The sequence below is a fragment of the Gymnoscopelus microlampas genome, assembly GCF_963454915.1.
Source record: "Gymnoscopelus microlampas genome assembly, chromosome: 9".
Classification (NCBI taxonomy): Eukaryota; Metazoa; Chordata; class Actinopteri; order Myctophiformes; family Myctophidae; genus Gymnoscopelus; species Gymnoscopelus microlampas.
In genome coordinates, this window is record NC_139946.1 from 13,452,105 (window position 1) to 13,472,104 (window position 20,000).

At 44.0% G+C, this 20,000-nt stretch overlaps 1 protein-coding gene across 1 annotated transcript in view; it reads left to right on the forward strand.

Moving 5' to 3' along the window:
• The window catches only part of colgalt2b (collagen beta(1-O)galactosyltransferase 2b), a 53,730-nt gene that overhangs the window by 30,192 nt on the left and 3,538 nt on the right, over window positions 1–20,000 (forward strand). The window contains exons 2-11 of the mRNA XM_084067463.1: window positions 1,815–1,925; window positions 2,071–2,188; window positions 3,555–3,689; window positions 4,582–4,786; window positions 6,779–6,898; window positions 8,582–8,658; window positions 9,688–9,794; window positions 13,309–13,441; window positions 14,483–14,610; window positions 17,087–17,293. Coding sequence (XP_083923589.1) covers window positions 1,815–1,925; window positions 2,071–2,188; window positions 3,555–3,689; window positions 4,582–4,786; window positions 6,779–6,898; window positions 8,582–8,658; window positions 9,688–9,794; window positions 13,309–13,441; window positions 14,483–14,610; window positions 17,087–17,293 — 1,341 coding nt within the window. The remainder of the gene's footprint in view (window positions 1–1,814; window positions 1,926–2,070; window positions 2,189–3,554; window positions 3,690–4,581; window positions 4,787–6,778; window positions 6,899–8,581; window positions 8,659–9,687; window positions 9,795–13,308; window positions 13,442–14,482; window positions 14,611–17,086; window positions 17,294–20,000) is intronic.

Genomic DNA, 20,000 nt, shown 5'->3' on the forward strand with positions numbered 1-20,000 from the left:
TCTTGTATAGTAAATGTTTGGTATGCTTCTCTGACAGACTGGAGGAGAGACGTCCCTCAGAGGCAAGTGTCTTGTATGATGATTTCTCAGAGATGTCTCCATGGATTCAAGTTCTCAGTCGCCACGACTGATTTCAGTCATTTGTACTCCATTGAAGTCAGCATGTCTTCTATGGAGGAAGCATGTTGCACAGCGAAAATAGCCGATCTACAAGACTCTCAATGCGTCTGTGATGCATTGAGAGTTTGTAGATGGGCTATTTTTGGTGATTATTTTAAGATTAGAGCATTTGAAGTGGTCAAACTAGCAACATGTCCAGAAGTATCTTCCATAAAATCATAGTCTCGGATATTTCATATAAAAGCAAAGGTTAAAACCTCAATCTGGGATTTCTTCACCTGGTTGGCAGCATGTAGACAGCAGGAACAATATTACTTAAACATCATCATTTTACATATTGTGTTAATTGTGTCTGCGTAGATATTAGTCTGGAATCTCTGTGTGGTTACCTGCATTTCCTCTGGTGATAAACCCGCCCCACATTTGCATACTGGTTCCTGATTGGTGCCCCACAACTTTGAGGGCAGTTAAAGCCAATCACAACCGAGCGAGGCCAATGTTTTTTTTTGCACTGGCAAATTTGTGTGGTTTCCAGGCTATGGTGGGGGGGGGGGGGGGGTGGGGGGCAGTCATGAGATTTTATTTAGCTTTAATCCATGTGTCTCTGCACCTGCACCAGTAGTGTGGCAAATGATGCGTAATTTATACTCCGTCCTACAATGAAGTATAAATCAGGCTTTAGGGCAGCCAGGGGAATGAGAGTGCCAGCTCCAGACAGGAGCTGTATATTGTAGCACCACACAGTAATTACACTGCTGTGGAAGGAGGCTTGACCTTTTGTCTAGATGCCTCGTCTGTCCGCCAAAAAAATGCAGATCTTCGGCAAGCGATAACTCTGCTCTGAATCATTGATTAATCTGTTTGTATTTTTCATTATTCTGTTCATTATTCATAATTGATTAATCTGTTCATTATCTAATTATTTTGTTGTTCATCTATTCTGTACGATTCATGTAGACCATGAAGGTGATGATGGTGAAATAAGACAATAAAGTGCAAAATAATGGTCAAATGCTCATCACACAAGTCAAAACATAACTTCATTTTCTAATTATGGAATAAAGACAAACATTAACCTTTTGGTGAAGTTGGTAAAGCACATATTCTACACGTTGACATGATATATATATGCAGCTACAAAATGTAATTTGATCCATTTTCTGTTGTTCCATTAACCGGTTGTTCCGTTAACCTATAGCTACCAGATGTTTGTGAGGATCCACATACAAGTCACTTAGTCCTTAATCCAGTGGTTCTCAAAGTGGGGTGGAGGGACTCTCAAGGGGTGTTCCTTAAGGGGGTTCTAAATTTACCCTTACAGGTCTGTAACTCTTACGGGTCCATTTGGTTCCATTTGTACACTGTCAGAGTTAAGGGGGGTCCTTGAAATGTAAAAGTTTGAGAGCCACCGCCTTAGTCCATCACGCAATACAGGCCAATGGCGTCATGCTCAATATTGGACTGTCTCATTCCTGAAGAATGGCTTGATCGTTTGGAGGTTTTGCTGCCGCTTCAGCTGAGGAGTAATAATACACAGTAGAATCCTCAGTGATAATCTTTCCCATTTGTAACTCAAGAGAGTGTACAAAAATGTAACCAAATAGACCCGTGAGGTTACATTTTGTACACTCTTGGAACTGAATTGCCGTGTAGCTCGTCTGAATGACTGACTGATGTATTTGCTGTTGTTTCAGGGCAGCAACAGACCACAATGTGGATAACACCACTGCCATGCTGAAAGACTGGCTGAAGAGAGTGCAGAACACCTACCACTATGTGGAGTGGAGACCCATGGATGAGCCAAGGTAAGCTGAAGCATTTAGTGCTCAGGTCAGACCCCCAAATAGGCGATGCTGTGATATGGCCACAGACATATACAGTTTGCTGTTGCTGTTTTGCAATTAGCTTCCAGGCCAGGTACTGATGAGTTTCACCTTCCTTCTGTCTCAGGGCCTACACAGACGAATGGGGTCCGAAGCACTGGCCTCCCTCCAGGTTCAACCATGTGATGAAGCTGAAACAGGCGGCGCTGAAGGCTGCCAGGGAGAGATGGGCAGATTACCTACTGGTAAAGAGACTGGCATCACCAAACACGCAGGCTCAATCTACACTCCACACATTCATTCCATGCAGCTGCGCTCGTATTGAGTCTAGGTTTCAATTACAGATCAGGCCCTTGCAGTTGTGATATGATAACCATGCTATAATAAGCTATGGTGATGTTGGACAAAGGAATGAGACAAAGAAATAAGCATCGTTGGTGAAATCACCTTCTTCTCGTAGCGTTTCTGGCCAGCTCTGACGTCTAATTTAGCGGTGCTGTCTCTCATCCGTTCACTTCAGTTTATTTGGGTGTATATAAAAAGATGAAAACAAAAACAAAACAAACAAACAAACAACCGAGGGAGTATTCCATTACGGATCTCCAAATGTCCTCTCGATTTTGGTATGTCATCATTGTCTTTCCTCCCAGATGCAGTAGTTCACAGAGGAACACACGGCTTAAAAGCTACTGCACACACGCCACCTCCAAATGTGCCAGTCCACAAAGCACGCACACATGCAAAAGCTCTCACACACAGATGTATTAAAGTTCTCATTCGCCACGACTGATTTCAGTCATTTGGATTCCATAGAAGTCGACAGCACGTCTTCTATGGAAGCACGTTGCGCTGCGAAAATAGTCTAATCTACAAGCTCCCAAAGCGTCTGCATTGAGAGCTTGTAGATAGACTATTTTTCATATCATTATTTTAAGATTAGAGCATTTGAACTGGTCAAACTAGCAATATGTTCAGAGGCATCTTCCATAAAATCTTAGCAGTCTCGGATATTTAATATGAAAGCAAGGGTTAAAGCCTCAATCTGTGATTTCTTCACCTGGTTGTCAGCATGTAGAACAGCAGGAACAATATTACTAAAACATCATCATTTTACATATTGTGTTAATTGTTTAGGAAACAGTGCTAGTGTGGTGGGCTCCTTTCACACTATTTCACAAATAGCACATTAGGACTTGGCCAAACAAACATTTTCAGTCCTGAGATTTTATTTTGCTTTAATCCATTAGAATGGCATACTGGTCATATAGGCCTGAAGGGAGGGTTAACAAAGCCCCTTCAATCACATGACCTATACCCTATGTCCTATGATCCCTGACCTTTAACCTCTACCGGAGTCCCTCAGGGCTCTATACCATGGAGGGCATAGAGCCCAACGCGTTGTTTTTTATTTTAATTTTATTAAGGATCCCCATTAGGTGGTGCCATAGCAACCAGCTAGTCTTCCTGGGGCCCACACAAAAAACATACAAAAACACTTGTGAGCTTGTCGATCGGCTATTTTCAGTGAAAGCTTTTCCCACAATATGTATGCTGGGGTTTAAGTGGTTAAAATATGAAAATCTTCTCGTGTGTGTGTGTGTGTGTGTCCAGTTTGCAGACAGTGACAACTTGCTGACCAACCCACGTGTGTTGAACCTGTTGATGGCAGAGAACCTCACCCTAGTGGCTCCCATGATGGAGTCTCGCTCTCTCTACTCCAACTTCTGGTGTGGCATCACCCCGCAGGTATTAACACATGGAATTAAAGAAAATACCCTTTTGGGGCCTTAAAGGAGCACTTCACCCATTTTCAACCACATCTTCATATCGGGCCGAAAGCTCCTATCTCCATATTCGAACTGTTTGTGTTTTTTCGTTAATTAATGCTTTAGTTTACTTGATCATACTACAGCGTCACACAAAAGCATCAAAAATAGCAGATGCGCAAGCTCGAAACGCGGTGCGCAGTGCGTTTTCAAGCTTGTAGATCTGCTACTTTTGCTATTTTTAAATTTGAGTCCTGAAAAGTAACTGTTTTGGACATACATGAGGTTATGTATGAGGTTTCCACCCGACAGACGGTATTCACTTGGTATTCTCTTGGTATTCTATTGGTATTCACTAATGCTCATTCTACTCACTCTGCATCTCATTGGCAATGGACAGTTCAGAAACCTGCCTACCAGTGACATCATCGATGGGGATTCCAGGCTAATAGAAACTGCAGCCTTTCTCTTCCTGGACAGTTAGTATGCTGAAATAGAAGCCATTGTTCTTGCATTAATGAAAATAAAAATAATGAGGAAAAAAAGACCACTTACCAAACCTGCCTACCGATGATGTCACTGGTAGGCAGGTTTCTGTTCAGAGCCTCTTCTGAAAGGAAGAAATGGTACCATCTTCTATACTGAGCATTAGTGAGGACCAATCATATGAAGATTTTCGTCACGCTACTACATCATCAAAACGTGCACACACACAAACGTGTGTCTGCACACACACACACACACACACACACACACACACACACACACACACACACACACACACACACACACACACACACACACACACACCCACACCCACACCCACACACACACACACACACGCCAATATCACTCTCCTCCATCCTTCACAGGGCTACTACAAGCGGACTCCAGACTACCAGCCAATCAGGGAGTGGAAGCGGCTGGGTTGCTACGGCGTTCCCATGGTACACAGCACCTTCCTGCTGGACCTGCGTCGTGACAGCAGCCGGGACCTGGCCTTCTACCCTCCTCACCCCGACTACAGCTGGGCCTTCGACGACATCATGGTGTTTGCCTTCTCGGCGCGGCAGGCAGGTGAGAGGGTCACATTATGTAGGAACATACCACTCACTGTACTACCATCCATATCACACACATTGTATCTCCATATTCCAATCTTTTACGTATTTTTGTAATGCCTTACTTCGTCATACTACAGTCTCACCCAAAAGTAGCAAAAAAAGCCGATCTACATGCTTGAAACATGGCGCGAAGTGACGTTTTGAGCTTATGCTATTTTTGAATTTGAATCATGAAAAGTCTGCCATGCATTTATATTGATTGTTTGTTTGAATACTTTATTAACAGTTTGCAAAAAGTACAGAGGTACAGTTATGTACAATAAAGCTAAAAGGATAACACAAAAAGCCCCGTTGGCTTGTTTCCATTGTGGATGTATTCAATTCATCAAGACATGTAAAGACAATAGTTATAGTATACAATACTATATAAGAAATCATCAGTACTAGGAGCAGTAAAAGTATACTTACAGAAAAACAGTGGGGGGTCATTTATTTTGGCAAGCTATAAGACTTGTCTAGGTCCAGTTACAAATTGCAGACAGGTGCTCTTTTATGGCGGTTTTGAAGGAGGGGCTCCCTGGACTCTCCACTCTCCCTGGATATTATTCAATGTGAAAATAGTTCAACTTTTGTTATTTAGTTCAACTGTATCTGACAGCCCCATCATTTACGACAGTGGTTCACAGAAGAGAAATGTTAAGTCTCCCAAACTAAAGAAAAATGGACCCAAACTAATGAAAATAGACGATCTATAAGCTTGCATCGTGACGTGTTGTGAGCTTTGAGGTCGGCTATTTTCACTACTTCTAGGTTGTTTTTTATATTTATTAGATTTTTTGAAAATGTATGAAATTCTGTGTTTGTGCGTGCGTGCGTGCGTGCGTGCGTGCGTGCCTGTGTGTGTGTGTGTGTGTGTGTGTGTGTGTGTGTGTGTGTGTGTAAGTAAGTAAGTAAGTAAGTATGAGTGAAGAGCGGGAGAGTAAGCACCAGAGATTACTTGCATGTGTGTTTACTGTTTATTTGTTAGTGTTTTGTTTGTGCTTTGTAAGTTGTGCGTTGCGCCACTCACTCTTCAACGGTATTTAATGGTTTGCTTAATGGTTCTGTTTGTTCCCTGTCAACCGTTATGCACATCATACGCATGCCCACACACACACGCACGCACGCATGCACACACGCACGGACGCACACACGCACGCACGCACGCACACACACACACACACACACACACAATAAAGGAATGAAGAGCACACACGGAATTAAGCCTTAACACGCACATGGAGCCTATTATCTTCACTCCGCCTCATCTGCCTAATCTCACACATGTTCATAGGATATGAAACAAGCCAGCATTGTTCTAGCGCTGCAAACACAACAGCAGGACTGTCAGTTACACACAGAGATATCAAGAGTTATAGGGGCCATGTGAGCGGAGGAGCGCTTCATGGATATCATGTCCGGAGCACTTGCACGCATCGTTCAGAACTATCAGCCATTGAGGTGCTCAAGCGTCGTGTCATCTGGGTTGTTAGCACAAATAGCCTAGCTGAGAAACAGCAGTAAACAACATGTTGTGAAATAAAAGGAAGGGAATGGCGGCCGGCTGGCGTCATAGACTGCCTGGCCACATGAAGTTTTGTTTTTATTTAGTTCTGTGAGTTGTGTATTTGTGTTTTGGTGTAGCCGGGTCCGCGTGTGTCGGCTCAGAGACCTTTATGTGGGATGTGAGATTGTTTTTTAGGTGAGCATTGTGCATGTATGTGTTTGTTTGGAAATGTTTGGGTCGAGAGGGTGTGTACAGAATTCTCTCTACTGTTTACCGAACTGTCTCTAATTCCCTCCCTCCCGCGCGCGTGTGTGTGTGTGTGTGTGTGTGTGTGTGTGTGTGTGTGTGTGTGTGTGTGTGTGTGTGTGTGTGTGTGTGTGTGTGTGTGTGTGTGTGTGTGTGTGTGTGTGTGTGTGTGCGTGCGTGCGTGCGTGCGTGCGTGTGTGTGTGCTCTCACAGATGTGCAGATGTACGTCTGCAACAGAGAACACTATGGCTTCCTGCCGGTTCCGCTGAAGGCCCAGCAGAACGTCGACGATGAGAGTGAGGGGTTTATACACACCATTACTGAGGCCATGAGTACGTTTGCACGCACACACACACACAGTACATGTGTCCACGTCTACACACACAGTACATGTGTTTGATTATTTGACATTTCGTTGCTGTCGGGCAGAAACCTCTTCTCTCCATAGTCTAACTTTTTGTGTTTTTTTCGTAAATTATTACCTTACTACTTCATACTACAGCATCACACAAAAACATCAAAAGTAGCAGATCTACAAGCTCGAAGCACGTTTTAAGCTTGTGGATCTGCTACTTTTGATGCTTTTGAATTTGAATCCTGAAAAGCAACAGTTTTGGACTTATGAGGTTTCCACCCGACAGAGAGAGGATTTGTTCTTCACAGTAACACATTACTACTGCATGTATTCAAGAATAGAGTTACATATCGCCCGCAGTTACTAGCTACACTTTTGACTTGATACTTTAAGATGTGTCTATTTTCTCCTTTGCTTCCCTCGCTCCTCTCCTCTCCTCCTTGACCTGGCTGACTTCTATTACGTTGTTCTCTTCAACCTACTTACTCACTGTTCCTGTTGTGTTACTGTACATACAAAAATAGCCAATCTACAAGTTCACACCGCGTCTCGCTGTGATTTGTTTCAGCTTGTAGATAGGCCAGGGGTCTTCAACAGGGGATTTTTTTTTAACATTAACCAGTTGAACCCTAGCATCCCTATTCTGAGGGGAACATTAGCCGAAAAATAGCCGATCTGTAAGCTCACAACGCCTCGCAGCATGAGCCGTTGTGGGGTGGGGGGGGGGGGGGGGGGGGGGGGGGAAGAGCAGACCAAGTACGGAGTGAAAAGTGAAGTTTACTTCACTTAGTATTGACGGTTTAAGCTGTTAAATGTCTGAAAATACACATTAACACGAATCCAACATGATAGTGCTGTCTATGAAGCTATGAAAAGTTTAATCTGCAACACAGTTTTATTCCATACGTAGTGGGGGTCCCTGCTTCATCTCTCTCTCTCAGCTAAGGGGTCCTTGACCTGAAAATCATTGAAGACCCCTGAGACAGGCTATTTTCGGTATATTAAGTGCAAAACAGGCCTTATGGTGCGTTCACACGGGCCAGATACAAAGACACAAAGACACAAAAATACACCGCATCTTTGTCGCTGTGTCGCTTTGTATCTGCGTTGCTCAACGCGGTCGTTGACGTCATCAAACGTGTGGACATCGGAGCTACAGTTGTAGTTTTGTATCTTTGTATCTGGAAGTTGAACCCAGCTCAACTTGAATTTGTAGTTTTGTATCTTTGTCACTAGAGCTACAGCTACAAACGTCGGATGTAACTTTGTAACTTCATGTCGCTGGCTTCCATTGAAAATGAATGGTAGCATGTATCTTTTGAACTGCTCGTGTGAACGCACCATTAGAGTGACTGAACGGAGAAGGGCAGAGGGAGGACTTGCAACACACCTGTCCTGTACATCCCAAGCTGGGAATCAAACCTGCCACGTGCATGTGGTCGAGGCAATAGCTGGCCTAGCTATTGCTCCTTTTCACTGTATATGTATCGTCCCCTCTTTCCTGTATGTTTCCACCACTCCCAGGCCTCTTTATAATCATTCATCTCCCCCACTTTGATTTGTAAATAAACCTCTACTGTCCAGAAAGAACTACTGTAATCCCGTGACCCCATTCTGCTATTTTTAACCTTCCGTCCTCTCTCTTTTCTCTTGCCAACAGTTGACCATGATAACATTGAGCCCTCTCAGTACCTGGACTCTCCGCCAGCACGGCAGGAAAAGATAGGTTTCGATGAGGTGAGTTATAAGAGCCAAGTCCTGGTCTGTCCAGGGAAATTAAGGCTTGACTCGCCAACTCTCCCACTGTACTTCTCTCTCTGGTCTGTATATTTACTGTACTTACAGCCGGCCACTCCCATTTCCTGCCTCTGTCCCAGTTTCCTTCCTTCCACTGTTGTCCCCCCTGCCCTCTCACCCTCACCTCCATCCTCATTGGTCCCTGCTGCCTTTTTGCTTTGGATTTGGTCTTTGTGTTATTGTTTTGTTTTGCTTTGCAGTCTCTCAATAGCCTCCCTAATTGTCCCATGATGACAGGAATTCATAGGGCAGAGATGGTAATAAGCCTGTCACCGTCAGACTCAGAATCCTGTTTTATCTGATGTCTGTATTTTTTGACAGATCTGCTGCCCTCCTTCAGCCTTCGTTCTCACGACGGCAAATTACTTTTCTCTCTGAAAACACTCAGCAAAGCAGACTAGCAAAATACTATAGGTTCAATAATAGGTTCAGTGTTACATTAAATAAAACTAAATGATGTGCAAAAACACCAGCAACAAAGATGTTTTAGAGCACAATTGTTTTTACCCCCCCCCCCCCCCATTTAACTTTCTTCTTTGACATTAAAGGTAGGGTACGTGATATTTGTTTGGGTTAAAACAAAACGTTTTTTGTTAAAAGGTTATGGCGCTATATTCTGATAGTAATCATTGCTTTAGAGTGTTCCAGTTCCAATTTTGTCTGCTCATTTCTTTGTCATCACTTCCAAATTCACTTGTTTAATCTGTATCCTGTCTGAGTTCTCTATCCTGATTGGATCAATTTGGTATCCCGACCTTAAAATGCATTTTCTGTTTAGAAACACTCTGTAGCAATGAGTAGGCCCTACTATCAGATTATAGAGCTATTTAAAATGTATTTTAACCAAAGAAAATCACGTACCTTACCTTTAATAACTATTTACATTAATTGAAATGTCGCTGACTTGCTGTCTCTACATTCCCCAACAGTATGTTCATTCTTTCTCCTCCTGTGTTTGGAATCGAACAGGTGTTCCTGATCAACCTGAAACGTCGTTTGGACAGAAGGACCCGGATGTTGAACACCATGTCCTCTCTGGGTCTGCAGGCCACACTCACAGACGCTGTGGATGGCAAGTATGTCACTCAGACTCTCTCAACCTCTCTCTCTCTCTTGCACACTGTGGTGTAAAGTAACTAAGTACATTTACTTAAGTACTGTACTTAAGTCCAATTTTGAGGTATTTGTACTTTACTTGAGTATTTCCGATTTCCAATTATTTTACTTCTACTCCACTACATCTCAGAGGCAAATATTATACTTTCACTCCACTACAAAAGTTAAAATATGGATATTTGCTATTTTCTGCGAAAGCTTTCCCCACAATACTGATGCTGGGGAAGTGGTTAAGCCTGTTAACCCATTAAGACCTGGAACGCATCTGTGTCACTTTAGATTTCTTTGGCTATTCAAAAATAACAGATCTATAATCTCATAGCGCTTATAGATCGGTGCCCAGCTTATGCCTGGGGGATTTTTACTGACAGACAATGTATTTTCATTGGACAATCAACAGTTGGATGAAGATACTGTAAATACAGAATTAGTAAATGATAAACACATGAAAATGAAAAAGACATGGCGTGGCTTCCATTTGGATCTCTGCCGTCATGGTGATGTTATATTGATGACATCAGTCTTGCCTTTTCTCTTCCTGCCGGCCATTGACTGGATAATGAAGACCTCCACAGCACAGAAAAGGTACGGGATTCAGTGGACACCTTGGACGCAACTGGACGACTTGGACTATGCCGACGATTTAGCACTACTGTCACACACACCCAACAACAGATGCAGGAGAAGACCAACAGCGTGGCATCCACCTCGGCACAAGTGGGACTCAACATCCACAAAGGCAAGACCAAGATCCTCAAGACCAATGCAGCAAACAACACCGACGCAATCACGCTGGAGGAGGGCGAGGCATTGGAAGAAGTCGAAGCCTTTACCTACCTTGGCAGTGTTATTGACAAGCAGGGTGGCACAGACGCTGACGTTAGAGCACGAATCAGGAAAGCACGTGCAGCATTCTTGCAACTACGGAACATCTGGAGCTCAAATGAACTGACTTCCAACACCAAAGTCAGATTCTTCAACACCAACGTTAAGGCAGTCCTCCTATACGGAGCAGAGACATGGAGAACTACAGCTGCTACCACTAAGAAAGTACAAGTCTTCATTAACAGCTGCCTGCGGAAGATCCTTCACATCCGATGGCCAGACACCATCGGCAACAACGAACTCTGGCAGAGAACAAACCAGCTGCCCGCAGGAGAAGAGATCAAGAAACGCAGATGGCGCTGGATAGGCCACACCCTGCGAAAGCCCGCAGGTACCATCGTCAGACAAGCCCTAACATGGAACCCGCAGGGCAAGCGGAAAAGGGGTCGGCCGAGAAACACCATGGTGCAGAGACCTGGAGGCAGACACCAAGACCATGAAGATGACCTGGAACCAACTGGAGAGAACAGCTCAAGACGGCCTATGCCCCAGAAGGGGTAGTAGGCGTAAGTTAGTAAGTAAGTAATCTTGCCCAGATATGGAGGGGCGAAAGCCTGCACACATCGGTGTTGCTAGGCATACATGGCAACCCATTGTGTTGTGAGTGAGGTCAGTCCAGAGTACTGCTCAGCATATATGAGGTGTGAAGTTACTTCCACTTCATTCCACTGAGACCAGAAGAGGATCTGTCCACATATAGTGTTGTGAGAGAACGGGATTCAGATAAAGAACACAGGGAGATAGAAAGAGGACACATTTTCCAGCCTCAACAGAACCTTCAACTCCGTCCCCATCACAGTCGATGTCTAGCAGCAGCTTCGACCATGAACCGCCACTCCTGGAAGGAGTGTGGTCCCAATCCTCCCAGATGAAGCTCTCCTGTTCTGAGTGTACCTTCACGTCTCATCCGAGCCGCGACGACCTCAACCGCCAAACACTGAGGAATGGACACGTCTGCTCAGAGCCCTGTCAGCAAATAGTCAACTGTGTAACTAGGAGACACAGACCCACCTAAATCTCAAAGTCATCAACGTTATACCAAGATGTTAAACCAACCAGGAGATGTAAGGAAACATCAGATGATTTACACAGGAGAGAAAACTCACATCTGTAAATGGTGTGACAAAAGTTTCAGTAAGTTAAGTCACCTGAAGACACACCAGCGTGTCCACACCGGAGAAAAACCTTTCCACTGTAAACTGTGTTACAAGAGTTTCAATCAGTTAAGTCACCTGAAGACACACCATCGTATCCACACCGGAGAAAAACCTTTCCACTGTAAACGGTGTGACAAAGGTTTCAGTAAGTTAAGTCACCTGAAGACACACCAGCGTGTCCACACCGGAGAAAAACCTTTCCACTGTAAACTGTGTTACAAGAGTTTCAATCAGTTAAGTCACCTGAAGACGCACCATCGTATCCACACCGGAGAAAAACCTTTCCACTGTAAACGGTGTGACAAGACTTTCAGTGAGTCAGGTAGTCTGAACAAACACCAGCGTATCCACACTGGAGAAAAACCTTTCCACTGTAAACAGTGTTACAAGAGTTTCTATCAGTTAAGTCACCTGAAGACACACCATCGTATCCACACCGGAGAAAAACCTTTCCACTGTAAACGCTGTGGCAAGACTTTCAGTGAGTCAGGTAGTCTGAACAAACACCAGCGTATCCACACTGGAGAAAAACCTTTCCACTGTAAACAGTGTGGCAAAAGTTTCAGTAGGTTAGATAGTCTTAAGACACACCAGCATTTGTGAAACATGTATGATCCGAATCAGGCTTGGGAGGTAACCATAAGTCTTAATTAATGCACATGCTGCACACTGAAAACAGATACACCATAGGGGTGTTCCGATATATCGTCCCGAGATATATCACGATATTAAAAGGTGACGATATGTATCGTTGTGACCTCATACTGTATCGCAATATATATAGATATTTCTTTTTTTCTTATTTTTTTTCCTAGTGGGGTTAGTGAAAGTTAGAGGGGTTCTTGCTGTATGGTGCGTAAGATATGAAATGTGAGTTTACCATAATCACAGTAATTAATCATATATTCCATCATATTCAAGGGCTTTTGGAGAGAGATGAGACTCCAGTCACTTTCAGTTTAGAGAACTGCAGAGGGGAGGTGTGTGTCTGTGTCCAGCTGATGCTCGTTGACGCTCGTTAATGTTACATGCATCAAGGCAATTATGTTTCTGCACTGTCAAATCCAGATGACAAGAATATGACTATGATTTTAGTGAAATATATATTTATACAGTATTTATATTATATTTGTTATTAGTGTCTACATGTCCTCTGAAACAAAGGGGTTTATAGTAAAAACGTGTTTCTTAAGCTTGAATAATTGTATTTATTTTTGTGTGTTTATGTGTTTTATAAAGAAAGCACTTTTAAACTGAAGATGATGGCCGATGTTGATGATAATTTAAAAAATAAATTGTATCGTATCGATATCGTGAGCCCAATTTTGTGTATTGTATCATATTGTGAAATGAGTGTATCGGCACACCCCTACAACAGATACATGAATTCATTTTCTATTCCCTCTCTTCTCTCTGTGTCCCTCCCTGTCAGAGCACTGAACACATCCCAGCTGCAGGCGTTGGGAATAGAGATGATGCCTGGTTATAAGGATCCTTACTCACAGAGAGTACTGACCAGAGGGGAGATTGGTTGTTTCCTCAGCCACCACTCCACATGGGTACAGGTAAATACGTAGAAGACTGACATACAAACAGTTTAAAAACAAGGCTTTGGGGACACCGCTGGCCTAGCGGTTAAGGCGTATACCACATATTAGGCTCTAATGCAGCCTGAGTTGAAGGTTCGATTCCCAAGCCCGACGACCCTTGCTTGCATGTCACTCCCCGTAGAAACCCCCAAAAATATGTATCCTAGAGTTTCATGGCAATATGGCCCTTAAATTTTTACGTTTGCGAATGGAAAATGTGGCGACTTGCCGCTCAGCTTGCCATTACCATCAGTGTTTAACCCTGCAAGGCCCAGTGTGATCGCACGATCACATGTATGTTTTATAAAGAAATGAGTTTAAATCATTTTTCTTTTCTGTTATTTTTTGTTTTTTTCACCTCTAAATCCTCATTGGGTCCTATTGTTTAGTCTTACAATGCCATTGGCCAGGATATTTGCATATAAATACCCCCCACAGAGCCAGGAATCATCACAACTTGAAAAGAATCTGGGCCTTGCAGGGATAAGCAGCAAGTCAGCAGTGGCAAAAACATGGAATATTGGCAGCCATCTAAAATGATCATCCTGGCTAATGTACATTATACATTAGGTATATTGCTTAATTAGTGATCTTGCACTGCCTCGTAACCGGGCAGATATCAGTGTAGTAGTGTGTACAAAACCTTTAGGCCCAATTGAAATGTGATGTTTCACCATGCTATTCTTTATTTAGCCTATCGTCTCAGTCGGGTGGAAACCTCATATGTCCAAAACTGTTACTTTTCAGGATTCAAATTCAAACATAGCAAAAGTAGCAGATCTACAAGCTCAAAATGTTTCACGCTTGCAGATCTGCTACTTTTTATGCTTTTCTGTGACACTGTAGTATGATCAAGTAGGGCGTTAATTTATGCTTTAAGTTTCTGCCCGACAGCAACAATATATTCACCCTCCTGACATGTATGCCTAAAAAGTCAAAAATCAAAAAGCAGGTTGTGTTACAAATAGGACATGGTGGTCTGTCCAATCAGCCGTTTGTTTGTTTGTTTGTGAGCAGATGGTGGAGCGTGGCCTCCAGAACGTTCTGGTCCTGGAGGATGACGTGAGGTTTGAGCCCAGGTTCAAGAGGCGGCTACAGATCATCATGGAGGATATAGAGAAGGTCCAGCTGGACTGGGACCTGATGTAAGAGCACACATATGTACACGCACGCACGCACGCACGCACGCACGCACGCACACACACATGCACGCACGCACACACGCACGCAAGCACGCGTGCACACACACACACACACGCACATCCACGCACGCTCACACACATGTTGAACCTTAACAATTTTAACTACCTCCAACCCCCTAGACATTTAGATAAACAAAGTTTTGTTTCTTGTTGAAAATGTTTACATTTAGATCAATCTGGAAACCCATATGCTAAAAAAAAAGGAACGAAAAAACGTTTTTCCTTTTGTTTTTACCTCTGGGGGCACCACCTTTTTTGTTTAGAAACAGGAAATCGATTTTGGTTCCCCCCCCCTTAAAGTCATTTCAGACGGGAAGCGGCCGACGTGCCTATGTAATTCATAGGCGAGAGAGGCGGCTATTATTTGGGACGCGCGGAGAAGCTGAGGGGCGGTGAGGCAGGTGGGCGCGGCCCCGTGAAATTCTCGCACTCGGGCCCATTTGTGCACACGTGCGCGGGCGGCAAGAGCTGGATTGTGGTGAGCTTTTTTTTCCCCCGCACCGCGCAGGAGGACAAAACAACAATGATCGCTACACGATCTGCGCTGAGCCTGCGTCCACCGCTCCCTGTCTGTAAAGACCTTAAGTCCACTTCCTCACCCGGGTGCTTCTGTGTTTATTCCTACTAACAACAACACTACATGTTTAGGGCAGTGGTGCTGACAGATTCTGCTGTTAGCAGAATCTGTCTTGAGAGATTCCAATTCAATTCAATTCAAAGGGCTTTATTGGCATGAGAAAACATACGTTTACATTGCCAAAGCAAAAAGCACAATACAACAATACAGCAATACAATCAAAACAAAAATGTACATTTGAAAGTCAGAATCTTCAATAGATCAATTTCTATGTACCAAGATCACTGGGTGCAGGTATAGTGCAGGAATATACACAATGATTAGTCTTTAGGGTGGTTGTGTTCCGTTCGATATCCTTCTCCTATCACAACAACTCACGAATCTTGCTGCTGTGTTTGCACATTGTTGTACTTCGCCCAGCAGATATGGGAGTTTTTTGTCGTTGGTCATGTTTTCAAAGTCTCTGTGTGTGGTTGTAATCTGTGGGAAGTATGTGTCTCTGATGTCTTGGTACAATGGACAGACGGTTAGGAAGTGTAGCTCGGTTTCCACTTCCTTTTGTGTGCAGTGGGTGCATAGTCTGTCTTCTCTCGGGATACAGGTCTGCCTGTGACGACCTTTCTCGATCGCAAGACTGTGCTCACTGAGTCTGTATCTAGTTAAGATTTTTCTTTGTTTTGGGTCGGTCACGGTGCTCAGGTATTCTGCCACTGTGTATTCTCTGTTTAGGGCCAGATAGCATTCTAGTTTACTCTGCTTTTGTGTTGCTTCTTTCCAATGTGTCAGGTAGTTTTCCTTTTGCTGTTTTATAATTTTGTTTGGTCCGATGGGTTTTCTATCTCGTGGCTCTGTTTGTGTTTGTGCCCGGAGTTCCATGGCCAGCTGGCTGAGGGGGCATCTCTCTAGAGTTTCGCTGTGTGTGAGTGCTTTGTTATGGAGTGCATTTAGGTCGCTTTCTTTTAGGTGGTTGTAGAACTTAAGTGCTCTCTTTTTTATTTTGATTATGAGTGGGTATCGTCCTAGTTCTGCCCTGCATGCATTATTTGGTGTTTTTCGCTGGGTACGGAGAATGGATTTGCAGAATTCTGTGTGTAGGGTCTCGGTTTGGTGTTTATCCCATTTTTCAAGGTCATGGTTTGCTAATGGTCCCCAGATCTCACAACCATAGAGGGAAATTGGTTCTATCACAGAGTCCAGTATTTTAAGCCAGGTTTTAATTGGGATGTCTATTTTGATGTTTCTTTTGATAGCATAGAATGCCCTTCTTGCCTTGTCTCTCAGGTCCTTTACAGCTTGGTTGTAGTTCCCTGTGCTGCTGATGTTTAGGCCAAGGTAGGTATAGTTTTTTGTTTGTTCTAGTGGGATCGTATTTAGGAAAAATTGATGGTTTTGGCGGCTGGATCTTTTTTGAAATATCATGATTTTAGTCTTAGTTAGGTTCACTGTCAGGGCCCATGTCTGCGAGAATTTGTGTAGGAGATCAAGTTGCTGCTGTAGTCCTTCCTTGGTTGGAGACAGCAGCAGCAGGTCATCTGCGAAAAGTAAGCATTTGATTTCTGTGTTTGCCAAGGGGATGCCTGGAGCTGTAGACTGTTCTAACGTTTTTGCTAACTCGTTGATATATATGTTGAAGAGTGTTGGACTCAGGCTGCATCCCTGTCTAACTCCTCGGCTTTGGGGGAAAAAGTCTGTGTGCTTTTCGCCTATTTTAACTGCGCATTTTAACTGCGCATTTTAACTGCGCATTCCATTTCTGCAGTTGGATCATCGGTTTGACCTCCAGCTTTCCTCTCCCTTCTGTCTGTCTGTCTGTCTCTATGTGTCTCTGTCCCCTCCTGGCAGCTATGTGGGGCGTAAGCGCATGCAGGTGCAATCGCCAGAGCGCTCGGTAGAAGGAGTAAACAACCTGGTGGTGGCCGACTACTCCTATTGGACGCTGGGCTACGCGCTGTCGCTGCAGGGCGCCAGGAAGCTGTTGGACGCTCAGCCCTTCAGCAAGATGCTGCCTGTAGACGAGTACCTGCCTGTCATGTTCGACAAACATCCCAAGTTAGTATCCATCCACTTCTGTTCTTTCTCTCTGTTGTCAGGATAAGCTTTATCTGAGGTGTTTTTTTATATTGTTGCGGGCAGAAATATCTCCATATTTTTACTTGTTGTGTTTTTTTGTAAATTAACCCCCTACTTAACCATACTACATCGTCACACAAAAGTATCAAAAGTAGCAGATCCGCAAGCTCGCAACGCATTTTGAGCTTGTAGATCTGCTACTTTGTTTTATTTTAATCCTGAAAAGTAACAGTTTTGGACATGAGCTTTATTACTGTATACAATACTCACTAAGACGGGGACAAATAGTTACTGGCGTTTTTAGACAGTATGACAAACAGAGAAATATTTACCCAGGACCAAAAATAAGATTATTATTAGGCCTACAGGTGCTTCATTCTGCACCTGGTTTTATCCCCATTTAGAACCTGACATGAAGACACAGACCTGACTTCATATGGTCCACATTTAACCATAATACATGCATGGATACAAATCTGATAGACATGCATGGAGTTTACTGAACAAACAGCTAGGGACAAAATAACATACAGTACATGGACATAAATGCTCAAGCACATGCAGAGCACATCTGTTTTTAGACTATTCACAAGTGTGTGTTATTCCAAATGGGTGTTTTGGTGGTAGACCACTGCCCCTTCTTTCACCACTCCTCATTTCTTGTCTCTTTCTCTCCTTTCCTTTCCTTCACTCTCCTCTCCTCCTCCTCCTCCTCCTCCTCCGTGAGAGTTTATCTCTCTGTCCATCGCTCAATCAATCAATCAATCAATCAATCAATCAATCAATCAATCAATCAATCAATCAATCAATCAATTAATCAACTTTATTGTCACAACACTGTTACAGGTAAAAGTGAGGTGAAACTCTTGTTTATGCAGGCTTTCTGTTTGCAGTTCAAGGAGTTAACCCATTAAGACCTGAGGCCAATTCAAAAAACGCCTTCTAAATCCTGACCTAAGTTTTCTGAAAATATACATTTTTTAGAATATGTTGCTATATACTGTATGGCAACAACTACACACACAGAGGTGTTTTGTGCCTGAAAAGCCTGAACATAGCAGCATTTAAATGACATGATACTGATTTGTAACAAATCAGTATCATGTCATTTAAAGAGGTCCTAAATCACATGAAGTGCATTCAATATAGCATGACAGTGTCATGTAGCTTCGGAGTCCTCAAGGCTACATAGCAGCTATGTGTGGATGACACTGTCATCCACAGTGACCTACAGTATGAAACAGTACAACGTGCGAGCAGGAAGGGAAACAGTGCATCGCTCAAGGATCACCAAATTCGGTACTCGGTTTGGTGTGTGTGTGTGTGTGGGGTGGGGAGGGGGGTGTTCCACATGGCCTCGAGTCCTCCTCCTACACCCTCCACCCCCCCCGTTCCCAGCCAGTCCTGTGCTTCCTTACACAGGGCATGGATTGTTCTGTCTGCTTCAATGGGGGACGGACGGAGTCCCACGCGAGACACACACAATGGCTGCCTTTTCTGTCTGCTTCCTCCGTGGTGGTGGTGATGCCTGCTGCCCCCTTTACCCTGCTCCCCTCCGTCCCCTTCTCTCCCTTTTTCCCCTCTTTTTTTTCGCCCCTTCTTCACCTGGTACCCTGCCCTCCACCTCTCCCAACCCCCCACGCCCCACCCCCCCAACGCAAACTCTCTCAAACTCTGTCCCACTTCTTCACTTCACATGCTTTCAGCCATGCTCTCTCTCTCTCCAGCCTGCTTCACAGAGCTCTGCTTTCCTCGCACATACGGTGCCGTCTCACTCCGTCTCACCCTCCTTCCTCCTCACCGGTTTACTACTTCTCCCTCTCTCTTTCCCTCTCTCTCTCTCCACCCCTCCCTCTCTCCCTCTCTCTCTCGTTCTGCCTCTCAGAGGAATGTGGGGCCGGTGTGGCTCTCTCTTCCTGCAGCTGAAGAAGGGGACAGGATTCCCATTGATAGAGTCCTGAGTCCTGAGTATATGGGGGTAGGGTAGTAGAGATGGACAGGGATGTGTGTGTGTGTGTGTGTGTGTGTGTGTGTGTGTGTGTGTGTGTGTGTGTGTGTGTGTGTGTGTGTGTGTGTGTGTGTGTGTGTGTGTGTGTGTGTGTGTGTGTGTGTGTGTGTGTGTGTGTGTGTGTGTGTGTGTGTGTGTCTTACTATATAAATACATAAAGATGTGTGTCTAGTGTGTAGAGTATAGATTACTGTGTAAATATAGGCTACTCTGGGGGATGTGTGTGTGTGCGTGTGCATGTGACTGTGTGTTCAAAAGCATGCAGGACTAGGAAATCGGGGGAGAGAGAGAGAGAGAGAGATGTGGAACGATGGCAGGAGAAATGCCTGATTCAGGTTGTGTGTTGCGTAAATATAGAGCAAAAAGTTTGTCTGCCACATTTAAGCTGAGTATGTTATGTCAGAGTTATTTTAGTGTTTGGGGGGATGGGGCCGCTTCGCAGTTCAGGAAGTATCGGGGTCCCCCGGAATACCTCTGCGCTGTTGCTAAACTCTGCCAGCCATTCTGTCTTGTCCACTCTCCTTTAAAACATTCTCAGAAACACACAATGAATATAAACATTCTCAGAAACACACAATGAATATGAATGAATACCACTTAATATCTGTTTTCAAAGCTAGCGAAAATAGCTGCTGTACAAGCTCACAACGTGTTTTCAATTTCTTGAATGTTTTCGCC